We start from the raw sequence: 16673 nt of genomic DNA, 5'->3' as shown, positions 1-16673 counted from the left end.
TTTCTGAAAACTCTGCTGAAACCTGCCCACAATGGGTGACCCTGTCGGTATTTGAAATACTGATGGTGTAGTTGTCAGCATCTTCACAACATTCAAACCATCACAACAAACTGACAGAAGTATGGTGGGAATAGGAATTAATGAACTGGAAAAGGGTTGAACTACAGTAAATCACCTGGAGGGAAAAAGAGTGAGAATGGATTGGGACACAGCATATGTATGGAGGTCCTGGTTGCCTTGGTGTAGTAGTGGTGGTGGTTGTATGCTGTCTAGTTGATTCGGAATCATAGTGACCCTGGATAGGGTTTCCAAGCAGCTGCTGGTGGATTTGAACTACCAATCTGTGGTTAGCAGTCTATTGCTTATCTGTATAGTGCCACACTGGGAATGCATGAATAAAAGATGTTATTTATGGCCATTATGACTGAGCTCACTGTTTGGTTGGAGAACCAGAACAATAAAGAGATAATCATAAAGTAGGATTAAGTGCTATGTTTTTTTGATATAGATTTATGTTTTTTATGTTTACATCTGTGATTAAGCATCATTGGCTTTTCACCTTTTATTAGTGCATTTTGTCTTCTTACATTTAAAAAGTCAAAGTTAATATTGCTCAAACATCTTTCCATCTCAAAAAGTGCTTTCCTAGAAGTAGATCTTGGATCCACTGTTTGTTTATCTAGCTTTTTAGAGTGAAGGTCAAGAGTTTAGAAAATTTAAATAAACTAAAGGTTGCCCACATAGTAAATAGTAGAAAAAATAGTTGAAATCTAGTTTCTTTACTCATGTTGTCGTTAAGTGCCGTCGAGTCTATACATACTCATAGTGACTCTGTATAGGGTTTCTAGGGTTTCTAAAGCAACCTTACGGTCCAGTGCATTAACCCACAGCAGCACACAAATATCTGCTAAGTGTAAGAATGTTTGCATTTATGTTTATAAACAGCAGGTTAAATTAACCCATGCAAATCTGTAGGTATTATAGTCATAATGCTTTTAAAGGCAAGGATACCAGGATAAGTAAAACAGTACTGCTACAGGGACTCCACTTCGTAAATGCACTGGTTTATTCCAAACAAAATGTGTTTAAATATATCTCTGTGATGAGTAGATTAATGCAGAGAAGTTCTCTCTGTAATATACACGTCACAATCTTGTTCTTGTTAGGTGACATCGAGTTGGTTCTGATTTATGGTGACATTATGCACAATAGCACAAAACATTTCGTGGTCCTGCTCTATCCTCACAATTGTTGTTATATTCTTAACTTTGTTTCTGCCAGTATGTCACTCCTTGTCATTGGAGGTCCTTTGCTTTTTCTTTGACTCTCCGTTTGTCCAAAAATGATACCCTTTTCCAGGTACAAGTTCCTCCTGACAATAGGCCCCCAAAACACAAGATGAAATCTCACAATCCTAGTTTAGAAGGAGAATCCTGTTTGTATTCTTTCCAAACAGATTTGTTTGTTCTTCTGGCAGTCCATGGTACTTTCAACCATGGCACATTCTTTGCCAGTACCATAATTCAAATGCATTGATTCTTCTTAGGTTTTCCTTATTTTTATTGTCCAAATTCACACGCATATGAAGCAATAGTAAATACCATGGCTTGGGTCACGTGAACCTTAGTCCTCAAAGTGACACTTTAAAAAGTTTTTTTACAGCAGCTTTTCCTGATGCAATATAATTTTTTATTCCTTGACTGCTGCGTCCTTGAATGCTGATTGTGGAACCAAGCAAAATGAAGTCTTTAACAACTTCAGTCTTTTTTCTGTTTATCATGATGTTATTTATTGGGCCAGTTGTGAGGATTTTTATTTTCTATACATTGGGGTACAATCTGTACTTTGATCTTTCTGCTTCTAGTAAGCAAAGTTATATCATCTGCATATTGCAGGCTGTTAATAACTCATCCTCCAATTTTACATGATGCCACGTTCTTCTTCATAGAATCCAACTTCTTGGATTATTTACTCAGCATACAGATTGGTTCACACCCATCATGATTTTAAACTCTTCAGTATTCCCTTGTTCAGGTCGAACAACTGCCTATTGTTCTATGTACAGATTCCTTATGAGCACAATGATTATTCTGAATACTCATCCTTTACAACGATAAACATACTTTATTATGCATAGTCAATAAAGCACAAGTAAACATCTTTCTGGTATTCTCTGCTTTTAGCCAAGATGTTATCTGATGCCAGCCATGATATCCCTTATTCCATGTCCTCTTCTGACTCTTGGTTGAATTTCTGGCAGTTCATTGTTGATGTATGTCTGCAACTGTATTTGAATTATCTTCACCAAAATTTTACTTGCCTGTGATATTAATGATATTGTTTGATGATTTCCGCATTCTATTAGGTCACCTTTCTTTGCAGTGGGCACAAATATGGATCTCATTCAGTCTTTTGTCTGTGTTTTCTAAATTTCTTGACATAGATGAGTGAGGGCCTCCAGTGTTGCACCAGTTTGTTGAAACATTTCAGTTTGTATTCTGTCATTTCCCAGGGTTTTGTTTTTCGCCAGTACCTTCAGTGCAGCGTGGACTTCTATCAGTACCATTGGTTCTTGATCATATGCTACCTCTTGAAATTATTAAACATAGACTACTTCTTTTTGGTAGCGCAATGGTATATATTTCTTCCATCTTTTGTTTCTTCCTGTATCATTCTATATTTTGCCCAGAGAATCCTTACCTGGGACTTGAATTTTCTCTTTAGTTCTTTCAGCTTGAGAAATGCTGAGTATGTTCTTCCTTTTTGGTTTTTCATAACTCTAGGTCTTTTTACATTTCATTATAATACTTGACTTTGTTTACTTGAGCTGCCCTTTGACATTTTTTGTTCAGCAGTTTACTTCATCATTTCTTCCAGTTGCTTTAGCTTCTGTACATTTAATAGCAAGTTTCAGAGTCTCTTAAGACATCCATTTTGGTTTTTCCTTTTCTGTCTTTTAAACCATATTTTACTTTCTTTATGGATGATGTTCTTGATGTCATTCCACACTCTTGAGTTTTGGTCATTAGTGTCTAATGCATCAAATCTGTTCTTGTGATGATCTCTAATGTCAGGTAGGATATACTCAAGGTAATATTTTGGCTTTTGTGGTGGTGGTTTGATTTTCTTCAGCTTCAGCTTGAACTTAAAAAGGAGCAATTGATGATTTGCTCCATAGTCAGTCCTTGGCTCATTTGTTTCTCTTTCTACAGATGTGGTCAGTTTGATTCCTTTGTATTCCATCTGTTAAAGGTCCACATGTATTGTAGCATTTATATTGTCAAATGGTAATCGAAATGAATAAGCCATTGGTCTTGCAAAAATCTTATCATGCTATCTTCATCATTTCTGTCACTAAGGTCTTATTTCCAACTCTGGATCCTTTCTCTTTGTTTTCAACCTCTACATTCCAATTACCATTAATTATCAGTGCATCTTGATCATATGTTTGATCAATTTCAGACTGAAGAAGTTGGTTGTTGTTGTTGTTATGCTCTCACAGAGACCCTGTACAGGGTTTCCAGGGCTGTATATCTTTAAGGGAGCAGAAAGCCTCATCTTTCTCCCATGGAACAGCTGGTAGTTTCGAACTGCTGACTATGAGGTTCGCAGCCCGATTTGTAACCACTACACTACCAGTGCTGATCCTACAGCTCCACATTATTAGTCCAATGTTTACCTTAGTCTCAGTAAGAGTTTTTTTTTTAAAGAGCAAAACGAAAAACTGGAGAAGAGGGAAATTTTAGTCTAGTATTTGTTGGTCAATTACAAATGCTGAGAATTAGCCTTGCACCACATTGTTTTAAAACACCTGTTAATGTTTGTTTGGATATAAATAAATGAAAGGCAGTGTCTTTATTGGAGATTGAAATGAAGTTGCACACCCCATTGCTTTCCTGTAGAAATTAAGGAAGTTTAGCTTAATTGACAGTACTACGATGGAATGTTTGTTGCAGTTAAAGTGCCTTCCAGTCCTTCTGACTCAGTGTTCTTTGTAGGGGTTCTGAGAAGTGGCTGTTGGGTTTGAACTACCAACATTCTCATTAGAAGTCCAGTGCTTATCCTATAGTGCCATGAGACATCCTTAAAAATGCTGGTGGGAAGAGCTGATGAAATAAATCAATTTAGTTTGAAACAAAAGATTGAATTTGTCATTCTTCGCTTGGAAACATTACAGAATTAGATCTTCAAATTGCCTCAGAATTTTACGATATAAAAAAGTAATTTGGTGTGGTTTTGATAAACTGGTGCATATTTTATCCTAAGTCTTGTCTGACTCTGCCTTTCCCCTTTTGCTCCTCAAATATATGCAGTTAGGAACCTGACTGTGTAAGTGCGGTTAAAAATCACATCACTAGGTTAAATAAGGTTTCAAAAGAAAAAGGAGTATGGAAGATACAACGTAACATAAAAAATGCATATATATCCTTGGTGAGAAATTTTCTTTTAGATATTTTAGTAATTTTTTTTAGCTTTGGGTTTACATGCTTTAATAAAAATATGTCATAGTAAATTTATTCATTTATAATTTGTGTATTTGCTTGGATATGTTGACAGTCCCTCTCCATTAATAGCTGTCTTTTTTTTAACTCTCAGTGAGTTATGGATTTTAACTATATTCATATGTTGTGCTGCATTGAAAAAAAAAAAATCAATATTTATTCCAAAAGCTTTTTTATTTTCTAATTTGGCCTGTTGGTGGTGTTGTTAAGCGCCTTTGGGTCAGTGCTGACTCATAGTGACCCTGTATAGGATTTCCAAGGAGTAGCCTGTGGGTTTGAACTACCAAGCTTGCAGTTCAAAGTGACCTTGAAGTCTAAGTGCATTATCCTGCAGTGCCACAACAGGACTCCACCTTGGCCTTTTAACACCAACTATTCACTGCCTTCCCATCGCCTCCCCTTTTGATGTATTTATGTGTGTTTATGTATAAGAATGCTCTAAAAGTTGTTAAGTGATGTTGAGTTGGTTCTGACCCATTGTGACCCTGGATAGGGTTTCCAAGGAGTGGCTGGTGAGCTTGGACTGTTGACTTTGCGGATCAAACCCACTTTGCGTGCCAGCGCATTAACCCATGGTGCCTCACCAAGACTCATTTTATAAAAATTGCTACCCTGTGACGATGTGGGTGAATGCACCAGACTGCAAAGCTGTTTGAACTGCAAGGTTGATGGTTCAAGTTTACCATCTGCTCCTTGGAAACCCTATACAGGGTCACTATGGGTCAGAACTGACTCTACGGCACTTCATTACAACAAAAAATTGTATAAAAAATTGTTTTGTTTATAAATTACATGTTATGTTTTATCAGTAAGAATAAATTTAAAGCAGTAACCCTTTCACCCATATCCTCTGTTTCCTCATTTGCTTTGCCTTGCCTTGCCAGTCACTTAATGAAATCCCTTTAGCTTTCTAACCATGTAGGTTTGCAATCATAGAGATTTATGATTTCTAAGATTAGTTGGACTTCTATTACTGCTTGGCAGTTCTCAATTCCATCACCTCATGTTACCTTTCTGAGTATAATCCGTATTCAGCCGTATTAGAAGACAATCTCCCTATGGGGCATGGGGGAGACGGGAGAGTGTTAGTGACTTAGTTTACCTATATTTGTACCTTCTCTGTGTAGTACAAGTGATTTGTAACTGACTGCTAACCAAAAGGTTGGCAGTTCAAACTCACTCAGTGGCGCTGTGGAAGACAACACCTTGTGATTTCTGTACAGATCACAGGCAAGAGAACCCGGTGGAGCAGTTCTACTTTCTAATTTATGGGCTCTTCATAAGTCGAGGGCTGCCTAGATGGCAGCTAACGACAATAAAAACAACACAATGCTATGTGTGCTCTTGTTCTGCCTGTATTTTTAACTTCTTCTACTTTATAGACTACTTCTTACTTTATTTTTACATCTTTCTAATCTAAAAATTTCCTGTTAATCAGATTTCTCTTCACGTTGCTTCTCTTTCTAGTACCGACTTAACCTCATTCCTTACCTATGCTGCCATACTTTTTGAAAGAGAAATTTTCTTTCACTGTTTGTTTTGCATTCTCTCATTCAGTTGTCCACTATCTTCTGATACAAAGTATATTACTCTTTGTATGTCTCCAGAAAACTGGATACTTGGTTACTTTTTGAAAACTTTATAAAATTTGTATCAAAGATTTACATGTAAATACTTTAAACAATCAAATCATATGCTGCTAGGCTAACAGTAAAACAGTAGTACTTCATCTCTTCCATCACTTTCTACAACCCAGAGGCAACTCCTCGAAAATTCTTTCCTTGTTTTTTGTTATTTATTTTACTTCTATGTTGGCATGCTTTGCACTGTTCTTCTTGGTTGAATTTTACACATTGCTGAGTTCTTACTATGGAAGACGGTTTTCTTATACTTTGAGGAGGAGATGGGGATTTTTCCAATTTCCAATATGATAGTAAATAAATTTGGTTAAAGTAATATGTAATACTTATCATATTTAAACTATGTAACTGTTCATAGCTGAGCCACTGTAGCAACTTCTTTAGCTACCTTGTTCTTTTAAAATAATTAATCATTGCCTCACTTTTTTCTTTTAAATTGTGGTTTGGGTGAAACTTTATAGAGCAAATTAGTTTTCCATTTAACAATTTATTCTCATTTTGCTTTGTGATGTTAGCAGCAATCTCCTTAGTGTAACAGCGTTCTTCCCAGTCTCTCCTTGGTTTCCTGCTTCCATTCGGCCATCTTTTCTGTCCCTGCCTGCCTTCTGAACTTTGTGTTTGGACAAGGCTGCCCTTTAGGTCTTACATGGTTGATTGTTCTGAAGAGTATGTTTCTCATCAGTGTTGTTGTTCACTTAATAGGCCTGTTTATTGTTTGGCTGGAAGGTGGTCTCTGGGAGTGAGTTCAGTTCCAGATTTGAAGAGTATCTAAGAACCATAGTTTCTGGGGTTCCACCAGTCTCTCAAACTAAGTCTGATCATTTTTATGATTTTGAATTTTGTTCCACATTTTGCTTCTACTCTGTCCAGGAGCTTGTTTCCATTGGCCTCACTTTTTATTGGTTAATTTTTCTTTGTACCTATCACTAATTCTGTTTCTGAATTTGTGACAGAGAGTGAAATTCCTCTCAGTATTGTCAAAGACATCTGTAATCTGTTAGTTACATTTCTCCCCTTTGGAGCCACTTCATTTGGCCCAGTCTGGTTTGATCACTTGGGACTTGGCTTTGCCTCTCCCCTTTTGGTTTCCCTCTTATCTTCTTTTCTGATTTACTTCATATTTATTGATTGTGGCTTCTTGAGAAAAAGTGGCTCAGAAGTAGTATTTTTGATCTTGCATCTCTGAAGGTGGTTTTATTCTATCTGTGCACTTGATTGAGAGTTTGTCCAATGTAACATTTGATGTGGAAAATTACTTTCCTCTGAAAATGTGAAGGCTTGGTTCTTTTGTCTTCTAATTACAGCTATTGTTGTTGACCAGTGCTGATTCCTTGTATAATGAAATTTCATAATAATGTGATTTAATAGTTATTTTTTCCTCAACTTTTTTATTGTGAATTGCGTGAAAGTTTACCAAGCAGCTCATCAGTTTTACATTCAATGAATCATAGACTTTGCTTTTCACTACATGTTTGCAATCTCCTCCATGTACCAACAGTTAACAGCATTTACCTCTATTCACTTTAACCATTTCACTTTTCCTTGTGTCGCCAACTACCTTCATCTTTCCTTTGCTAACTTCCCTTCCTTGTCACCCAAATTAGCATGTGTCTACCTTCTAGTTCATGAGGCCCCCCTGCCCCAAGGCCATCACAGATTGTTTTTCATCAAGAAAACCTTTAACTTTCTGCAGCATTGGTCTCGTACAATGTTTGTCCTTTTGTGATTGACTAATTTTACTCAGCATAATGTCCTCCAGGTTCAAAACCATGTTGTAAAGTGTTTCACAGATTTATCATTATTCTTCAACATTTTATAGTATTCCATTGTGTGTATATAGTAAAGTTTGTGTAACTATTTTTCTGTTGATGGGTATTTAGGCTGTTTCCATCTTTTTGATGTCTCTTGTAGACAGCATACTGAAGGATCCTGTTTTCTTATCCATTCCTCCCTTTGTCTTCCACTACATTCATCTTTCCTAAGTCAGCCTCCCTCTCTTGTTGTATATTGCATATCCAGTCACCCATGTTAACTGTATCTACCATCTAGCTGGTGAATACTTTTCCTTCCCTCTAAAAGATGAGGCTTTCTGCTCCCGTAAAGATTTCCAGCCTCGGAAACCCTGTACAGGGTTGCTATGCGTCGGAACCGACTCCACGACACATAACAACAACAACAGCCTCCTCCTTAACTATCATAGAATGTTTCTTTTATCAAGAAAACTTTTTGAGCTCTTTACACCAGTGGTTTCATATGTTTGTACTTTTGTGATTAACTAATTTCACTTAGCATAATGCTCTCCAGGTTCATCCATGTTGTGAGGTGCTTTGCAGATTCATCATTATTCTTCAATTTGTGTAGTATTCCATTGTGTGTGTTTCCCCAAGTTTAACTTTTCTGCGGTTGTTGGGCATTTAAGCTGGAGCTGTCTCCCATCTTTTTTCTATTATGAATAGTGCTGCAATAAATTTGGCTGTGATTTTGGTCTATTTCTGTCTTTGTGTGTAGTATGTGTGTCTTGTAGACAGCATATTGAAGGATCCTGTTTTCTTATCCACATTGCTCCTCTCTGTCTCTTGACTGGTGATTTTAATCCATTCACATTCAGTGTTATTATCGATGGAGTCCTGGTGTGATGCTGTAGGATAAGCACTGGACTGCTAACCTACCAGCTGCTCCTCAGAAACCTTATACAGGGTTGCTCTGAATTGGAATCAACTCGACAGCACTTAACAACAACATGATTTCATTGTTGTCATTTTGCTGTGTGATTTTTTTTTTTTTTTTGTGTGTGTGTGTGTGTGGTGTTGCTGGTTTCTTTGTTCAGCATAAACTTTCTGCCTTGAATTCTGTTTGTTTTTGGGTTATCTTTTCATTTTAATTTCTGGTGTGTCTTGGTATGGTGCTGTAGGATAAGCACTAGACTGCTAACCACAAGGTCGACAGTTCAAACTCACCAGCTACTCCTTGGAAAACCTATAGTGTTGCTATGAGTTGGAACTGACTCAATGGCACTTAAAAACAATAACAACTTTTACTAAATCCTTTTGATTTTCATCTATTTTTATTTCCAAGTGAAGTGTATAAATTTACTTTGAGGCTCCTTTAATTGTGTCATTTTTTTCACATTTAAAATGGACTTAGAACAGTCTATTTCTGTCTTGAAATCTACTTGACTTCCTCACTATTTGAAAATTCTGTATCTACACTATTCCTTCGTTTTGCTTTGTAGTTGACGTCATTATAAATTGATATCTCTAGTTCCTTATTTTAAGCCTTGTAGGTTTGGTTTGTTTGACTTTATATACTTCTGTTATCTGGATTGATTCCTGGTGGAGGTGTCATGTATGTTAATCTCAGGTTGTCTGATGTTGTTGGTTCTTGGTCTATAATGGTCTATGTAATGTTGCAAAGGTGTTTTTTTCTTTCCCATCCTAAAATTTTCTATCATCTTTTGGGATATTTTGTGATTCTTTTGTCTGTCTCTCTAACCATTGTTATTCCGTAGCTTCCCCAACACGTCCCCTCTCTTTTCATTCTTCTTGGATCATCTTATGTATTTCACTGGCTATAATCAACTCTCCATATACTCAAATAGTTTTAGTGTTCTGACCCATCTCCTGATGTCCAGTTCCGAACTGATACTTATTGAATTTCATTTCCAAAACATTCTCCCCAAAAAGCACATCTTTTCCGCCTTTTGGATATATTTAGATGGGTGGGCATTCAGTTTTTAAATGTAGAGTTCTCTAATATCTTTGTTGTTGTTGTTGTTGTTGTTGTCAGTTCTGACTTATAACGACCTGATGTGTAGTTTCTGAGGAGTGATGGATGGTTTTGAACTGTCATCCTTGCATTAGCTTGCAGTTAGTAACCCAGTGCTTAATGTCTAATGCTATATATGTATATTAATTCTTAACATTTACTTTTAGTAGAACATTCTTTGAAGGTTAGAAGTACATTCCTCTTATGCCAGAAATGAAAACACTTGTCAGTAAGACTGAACAGATGAACACGTATTCTTTCTGACCTCATCTCCAACATGTTCTAACAGTGTCTTCCTTAAACCCTTCAGGCCATCTTAATTCACTCTTGAATGTGCCAAGCATCAGCCTGTGTCCAGGCCTGGTGTACTTCTTGTCGCTTCTGACTAGAACCCCATCCCTCCAGTTGTTAAATTAGTTGATATATTGAAATCTCTTAGAATAATTTTTGGCAAAAAGTAGGTATTCAGTTAGTGTCAGCAGTTTTTATTGTCATTAGCATTGTCATATCCATTTAGACTGCTCACTTTTTCATTTCATTTAGGTTTCTGCTAAATTTATCATCTCCTGAAAGAGCCCATCCTCATAGTAAAATACTTAAAATACCCCTTTCTTATGCATATTCTTTAAATACTTAACCATGTTTTATTTTTATTCATATCATTATATGACTTAATGGAGTCCTGGTGTGTTGCTGTGGATTAATGCGCTGGACTGCAAAGTCAGTTTGAACCAGAAAGTCGGCAGTTCAGGCTCACCAGACAGACACTCCTAGGGAACCCTATATAGAGTCACTGTGGGTCAGAACCAACCTGACAGCACTTAACAACAGCAGCAACATATGACTTATTTGTGTATTTTACTCCTATTCTATCCCAGAATGTAAACTTCTTGATAACAGCAGTCTTTCTTAGGTCACTCTGTAAGTCCTTCAAGGGGTGCCCTTTACAGTGCTTTGGAAATGTTGAATAAATGAGTAATTACTGGACTAGCATATTACTTATTAATCTTCTTTTCTGTTTTTGAAGTGTTACACTATTTCTACCCTGTGTCCATTGGCTTTCCATTACATGTTCTTTGGATATAATACTAAGTCATATTTTACTGAGTCTAAATGTCTTGGCATTTGCAAGATGGGTAGCATTGGAAACAGCAATAATATTTTGGGGATGCTATTTAATATATGACCTCATGAATTACTTCATCTTCTGCCTGTATTTCTGTAGTAGTTAAGTGAATTGAACTGAACTCTAATGGAAATTGCAAATCAGAATAAATGATCAATTCTGAATCAAATTGAAGTGTACTTCATTTTTATGTAGATTTTTTGTTCATCATACTAAGATTTAAATTTATATAAGTGAACTACTTTGAAACTATAGACCTGAAAGCATGCCAAAACATCAAAATAACGTTTTGAAACAATTCAGTTTGATCTCTTGACAACATGAAAAGAATGTGAAAATGATATTTTTGGGTATAATTTTGAGTTCCTTGGTCTTATTGTACCTTGTTGATGCTTCTGTAGAAATTTGCTGGGAATGTAATAGAATATTTTGGAGATGGATTGTATGGTTGAGTAGACATTATAAAGTAATATGTTTTCAATGTTGTATTCACAGGCCACTGAAACACTGTTTAGAATGGCTGTGGCACGAGGAACCATCACAACATTAAGAAATGGAGAAGTAAGCTGAGAGTTTTCATATCATTATTAGTTCTTAAGTTATAGCTTATTGCTTTTAAAATATAAAATATGGAGAATTCTATGATGCTTTATGTAACAAGGAATCCTTTGGTTGTACAGTTCATATGCTTGGTTACTAACTTAATGATTGAAGGGCCAAGTCTACACAGCTGCACCTCAAAAGAAGGACCTGCTTATCTAGTTCTGAACATTTGGAAAAATCTGAAATGTTAGAAATCCAATGAAGCATAATTCTACTCTGACACACATGGGTCACTGTGATCACAGTCAGCTCCGTGACAGCTGGTTTTGGTTATAAAACACTTTGAGAAAATACCTGATTTATATAATATTGGATGTGTCTGACATATAAATCTACTCTCATTCATAGTCAAGAAGAACTAGATGTTGGGTTGAAAATAATTTGCTGAGCCTTTTAATCTTTGACTATCAATTGCTTTTACTCTTAAAATAACATTTAATTTTTATATTAACTACAGAACATATAAATCTGTACTGAAAATAACTCCCTACTTTTTCCTTTCTACTTAACTGTATGTTATAGACCTGATACTTTTTTCTTAGGATGTAATAAATGATTTGAAACATTGACGTTTACAAAAAGAGAGAGAAGTTAGTCTTTTCTTTTGGTAGGTGAGGCTCAATTAAGATGCAGAATAAACTTTTGCAAATGTTTGTGAATTCTTAAAAAAAAAAAAAAATTTTGTCTGCCACCTGAAATAATTTTCACTCAAAAATGGTTACCAACCAAATTGACATTCAGCTTGTTTTTTCTTTATTCGTCCCCTTGTAAAATCATAACTGGGTTGAGGTTGAGTATGTCTACCTCCTCATGTTCCTTTTCCTATTCTGCTAGTAAATAGTTGAGGAAAAATATAGTGCTCCCTGTTGGACTTCTGGTGTAGGATCAGCACTGGACTGCAAACAAAGTTGGTAGATGAAACCTACCAGCTGCACCTTGATACCCAATACAGGGCGGGTCACTATGAGTTGGAACTGACTCGATGGCACTTACCAACAACATGGCACTGTAAGATAAGCAGTGGGCTGCTAACAATATGGAAGAACGAGACTTTCTGCTACTGTAAAGGTTTACAGCCTTGATGGCAGTGGGTTTGGTTTGATTTTATTCTGGTGTTTAATCCTATGTTATTTAATATTTACAATTCAGTAACCCAGATATTTACAGTCGGAGTTTGGAAATGAGTGAATATCTAAGGAGTAAAAGAGTAATTATATAACTGTATGTGTATAAATGATTATTTGACATATTTATTTGCTAGGTCTCACTGAATTACTTCATCTTCTGTGTGTATTTCTGTGGCAGTTAGTGCTTTGAACTGTACTACAGTCTATTGGAAAATATACACTCTTTATATTATTTATTTATTTATTTTTAAGTGTAGAGATGGACTTTATAAAAAAAAAAAGTCTTTTGAGGACTACAGATTACAAAGTAAAAGCAGACTATGTAAAAACCTAGTGAATAATGTGTGGGAACACTATCAGTTATTCTTTCAACAAATTCACCCCATTCACAATGTTATTCATTATAGTGCTCTTCTTTGTAAGGCTGCTATACCTTTATTTCAAACTAAACATATATACTCTTTAATTTATAGTGTTAAATTGCATTAGTATTGATTTGTAAAATATATTTTCCCTGTGAAAATAGTCTTAATTGATTTATTTGTCCTCTTAAATTGGAGTATACGATGCTATTTTGAGAAAGTATTTTTATTAGTAAGGTCAGTCATATTCATCTGTCTAGAATGCTAAAAATTAATTGTAGATTTCAGTATGCATTTTCTTTTGGGGACTGACAATGAACTTTTAAACTTAACCTTTTGTTAGAAGAGGGTTGGGAAAATATATCTAAGATGATTATACATGTCATCTGAGCATATCAACACATTTGAGATTATATATATATCTTACCCATTGGGGAGGAAGTTAAAGCAACCACCTTTAGATCTACTTCTCCCCCAGTTACTGAATATTGCTTCAGGGGATAAACCTGGTATTGTTGGGCACAGTTTTAACTATTCTCTCATCTTTACTGTGGCGTCCTGGTATGGTGCTACAGGATAAAGCAGTGGGTCCGCAAGGTTGATTTGAACCACAAGGTTGGTAGTTCAAACTCACCAGCTGCTCCTCAGAAACCCTCTACAAGGTCACTATGAGTCAGTGCTGACTTGATGGCACTTAACAACAGCAACAACAATTTTACTGTCTGAAAGGAGGCTGAGTGGTGGAAAGAGCACTAGTCTGCTCTGACTTGAGTTGTCTTCTTGACTTTATGATTATGAACTATGCACTTAACTTCTCAGAATTATAGATTTATGTTTCAGGATTTGAGTTGATTTAGATGATCTTCTGGATTTCAAACAGCATTAACATTTTCTACTTCTAGGCAGCATTGTATACCCTTTCTTTCTACTGAACCCTTTCAACTTATAATTCTCAATTGTGGTGGTGTGTCAGAATTGCCTCTGGAGCTCTGTAAAACAAGATTATTGTTGCCCAGTGATCTTCTCTAGTTTAGGGTTCAAACATACAAATGTTAAATATATATATGTTAAATGTTCTATATATATAAATGTTAAATATATGTATTTAAAATTGGTGTGTGTGTGTATATATATATATATATACACACACACACACTCACACACCAATTTTAATTCTTAGGTTCTCTTGCAAGTCACTGTTGTAGAGAAATGTTTCCCAACTTTTCTTCTTTGAACTCAAGGAATATTGTTTAGTTTAAATAAGATAAGACAGATAAAATAAAGTGTACTTAGGAATTTCGTATATGAAATAGAATAAGAGTAGCATTGCTTGTTGATATTTTGGCAAGATTAATGTGAGTTTGGCCCAGTTACTAATTTTATGTTAGTGCATGGAATTAGGTATTAGAATGGGAACTTTTATGTGTGTGTGTGTTTTTTTTTTTCACTGTAAGAGCATGCATTAAGTTATGTAGAACAGTCAATTAACATGATTGCTGCAGCAAGAGTGTTGGAGTCCTTGTTAGACATATTTGTTTCAAGTTTGGTACATGCTTGGTGCATAACAAGGATCTCATCTATCTGACGCACAAGAAATAGATACATTTAGAAAGTATTGTGACAAATATTACTTTGTTACTTACATTTAATCAATTTTAGCTTAAGATAAATATAAGCTTGTTGTTGTTAGGTGCCATCAAGTTGGAACCGACTCATAGTGACCCCATGCACACCAGAACGAAACAATGTCTGATCCTGGACCAACCTCACTACCGCTGCCACACTTGACGCCATCAATGATGCCACCTGGCCAATCCATCTCGTTGGGGGTTTTCCTCTTTTTCTCTGACCCTTCACCCTACCCAGCATGACATCCTTCTCCAGCGACTGTTCCCTCTGGACAATATGTCCAAAGTATGAGAGATGAAGCTTAGCCATCTTGGCCTCCAAGGAGCACTCTGGCTGCACTTCTTCCAAAACAGATCTATTGGTTCTTTTGGCAGTCCACAGCACTTTCAGTATTCTCCTCCAACACCACAACTCAAAGGCATCAATTCTTCTACGATCTTCCTTATTCACTGTCCAGCTTTCGCATCCATATGAGGTTATTGAAAATACCGTGGCTTGGGTCAGGCGCACCTTAGTCCTCAAGCTGACGTCTCTGCTCTTCAATACTTTAAAAAGTTCCTGTGCAGCAGCAGATTTGCCCAATGCAATGTGTCGTCTGATCTCTTGACTGCTGCTTCCGCGAGTGTTGACAGTTGATCCAAGAAGAATGAAGTCCTTGACAACTTCAGTCTTTTCTGCATTGATAAGAATGTTGTTTATTGGTCCAGTGGTGAGGATTTTTGTTTTTCTGACATTGAGATGTAATCCATACCGAAGGCTGTGTTCTTTGATCTTCATCAGTAAATGTTTTAAGTCCTCTTCACTTTCAGCAAGCAAGGTTGTATCATCTGCATATTGCAGGTTGTTAATGAGTCTTCCTCCAATCCTGATGCCACATTTTTCTTCATAGAACCCAGCTTTTCGTATTATTTGCTCAGCATACAGGTTGAATAAGTATGGTGAAATAACACAACCCTGTTGCACACCTTTCCCAATTTTAAAACGTTCAGTGTTCCCATGCTTAAATATAATTATTTGAATATCTTTATAGACATTGGATTCCTGGTGTGGCACTCGCAAGGTCAGTTTGAACCACAGGATTGGCAGTTCAAACCCATCAGCCACTTCTTGGAAATCCTATATAGGGTTGCTCTGAGTCAGAACTGACTTGCCAGCACTTAACACCAACATAGACATATGCGAGTCCTCGTGTGGCACTGTAGGGCAAGCATTGAGTTGATAACCACAAGGTTAGCGTTTCAAACCTACGAGTCACTCCCCAGAAACCCTATACAGGGACGCTTTGAGTCAGAACTGACTCAATGACATTGAACAACACCACCACATATATGTGTTTAAGATAAATGGTAGTGCTATATTACTTCAAATCATGAAGTTTCTAGTAAAATGGTACATTTGCAACGAAAGACTTTTTTATGAATTAAAAAATATAAAATTTACATCTTGATATTTATATTTTTGAAATTTATTTACTTTTACTTACTAGCTAAATGACTTATTCACCTAAGATACATTACCAAAGGTGAAATTACATTCAAATTAAACATCCAGTTTAAGTTTCAGTTTAATTCAGAAAGTAGTTTCTTTAAGTCTATTAAAATTATTTAACAAGGAAACCTAGAACTAAATGCTTTAATGAACTCATGTATTCTTATTTTCATTTTAAATGTAATTAATTTTGTGATCGAAAATATACATATCAGAGCATACACTGATCTAATAGTTTTTATATGCATAGTTCAGTGACCCTGTATTATCCATTTTTAGAGTTGTACATACATGTGTATTTTTAAAATTGCTACTTTTAAGAATATATATGTAATCCATATAGAAGGCTGTGCTCTGTGATCTTCATAAGTATATGTTTCAAGTCCTCTTCACTTTTAGCAAGCAAGGTTGTATCATCAGCATATCGCAGG

The 16673-nt window shown here is 36.0% G+C and overlaps 1 protein-coding gene across 2 annotated transcripts in view; it reads left to right on the top strand.

Moving 5' to 3' along the window:
- Positions 1-16673, top strand: part of TMEM135 (transmembrane protein 135) — a 282194-nt gene that overhangs the window by 90017 nt on the left and 175504 nt on the right. Inside the window, exon 5 of one of the 2 annotated variants that reach the window (XM_006864949.1) lies at positions 11529-11594. The exons of the other annotated variant lie outside the window; for it this stretch is intronic. Within the exon in view, the coding sequence (XP_006865011.1) occupies positions 11529-11594 (66 nt within the window). The remainder of the gene's footprint in view (positions 1-11528; positions 11595-16673) is intronic. 2 annotated transcript variants of the gene reach the window in all.

The sequence above is a fragment of the Chrysochloris asiatica genome, unplaced genomic scaffold (genome assembly GCF_000296735.1).
Source record: "Chrysochloris asiatica unplaced genomic scaffold, ChrAsi1.0 scaffold00074, whole genome shotgun sequence".
NCBI lineage: Eukaryota > Metazoa > Chordata > Mammalia > Afrosoricida > Chrysochloridae > Chrysochloris > Chrysochloris asiatica.
Note: the sequence above shows the minus strand (reverse complement) of the source record. Positions and strands in the feature narration are given on the sequence as shown.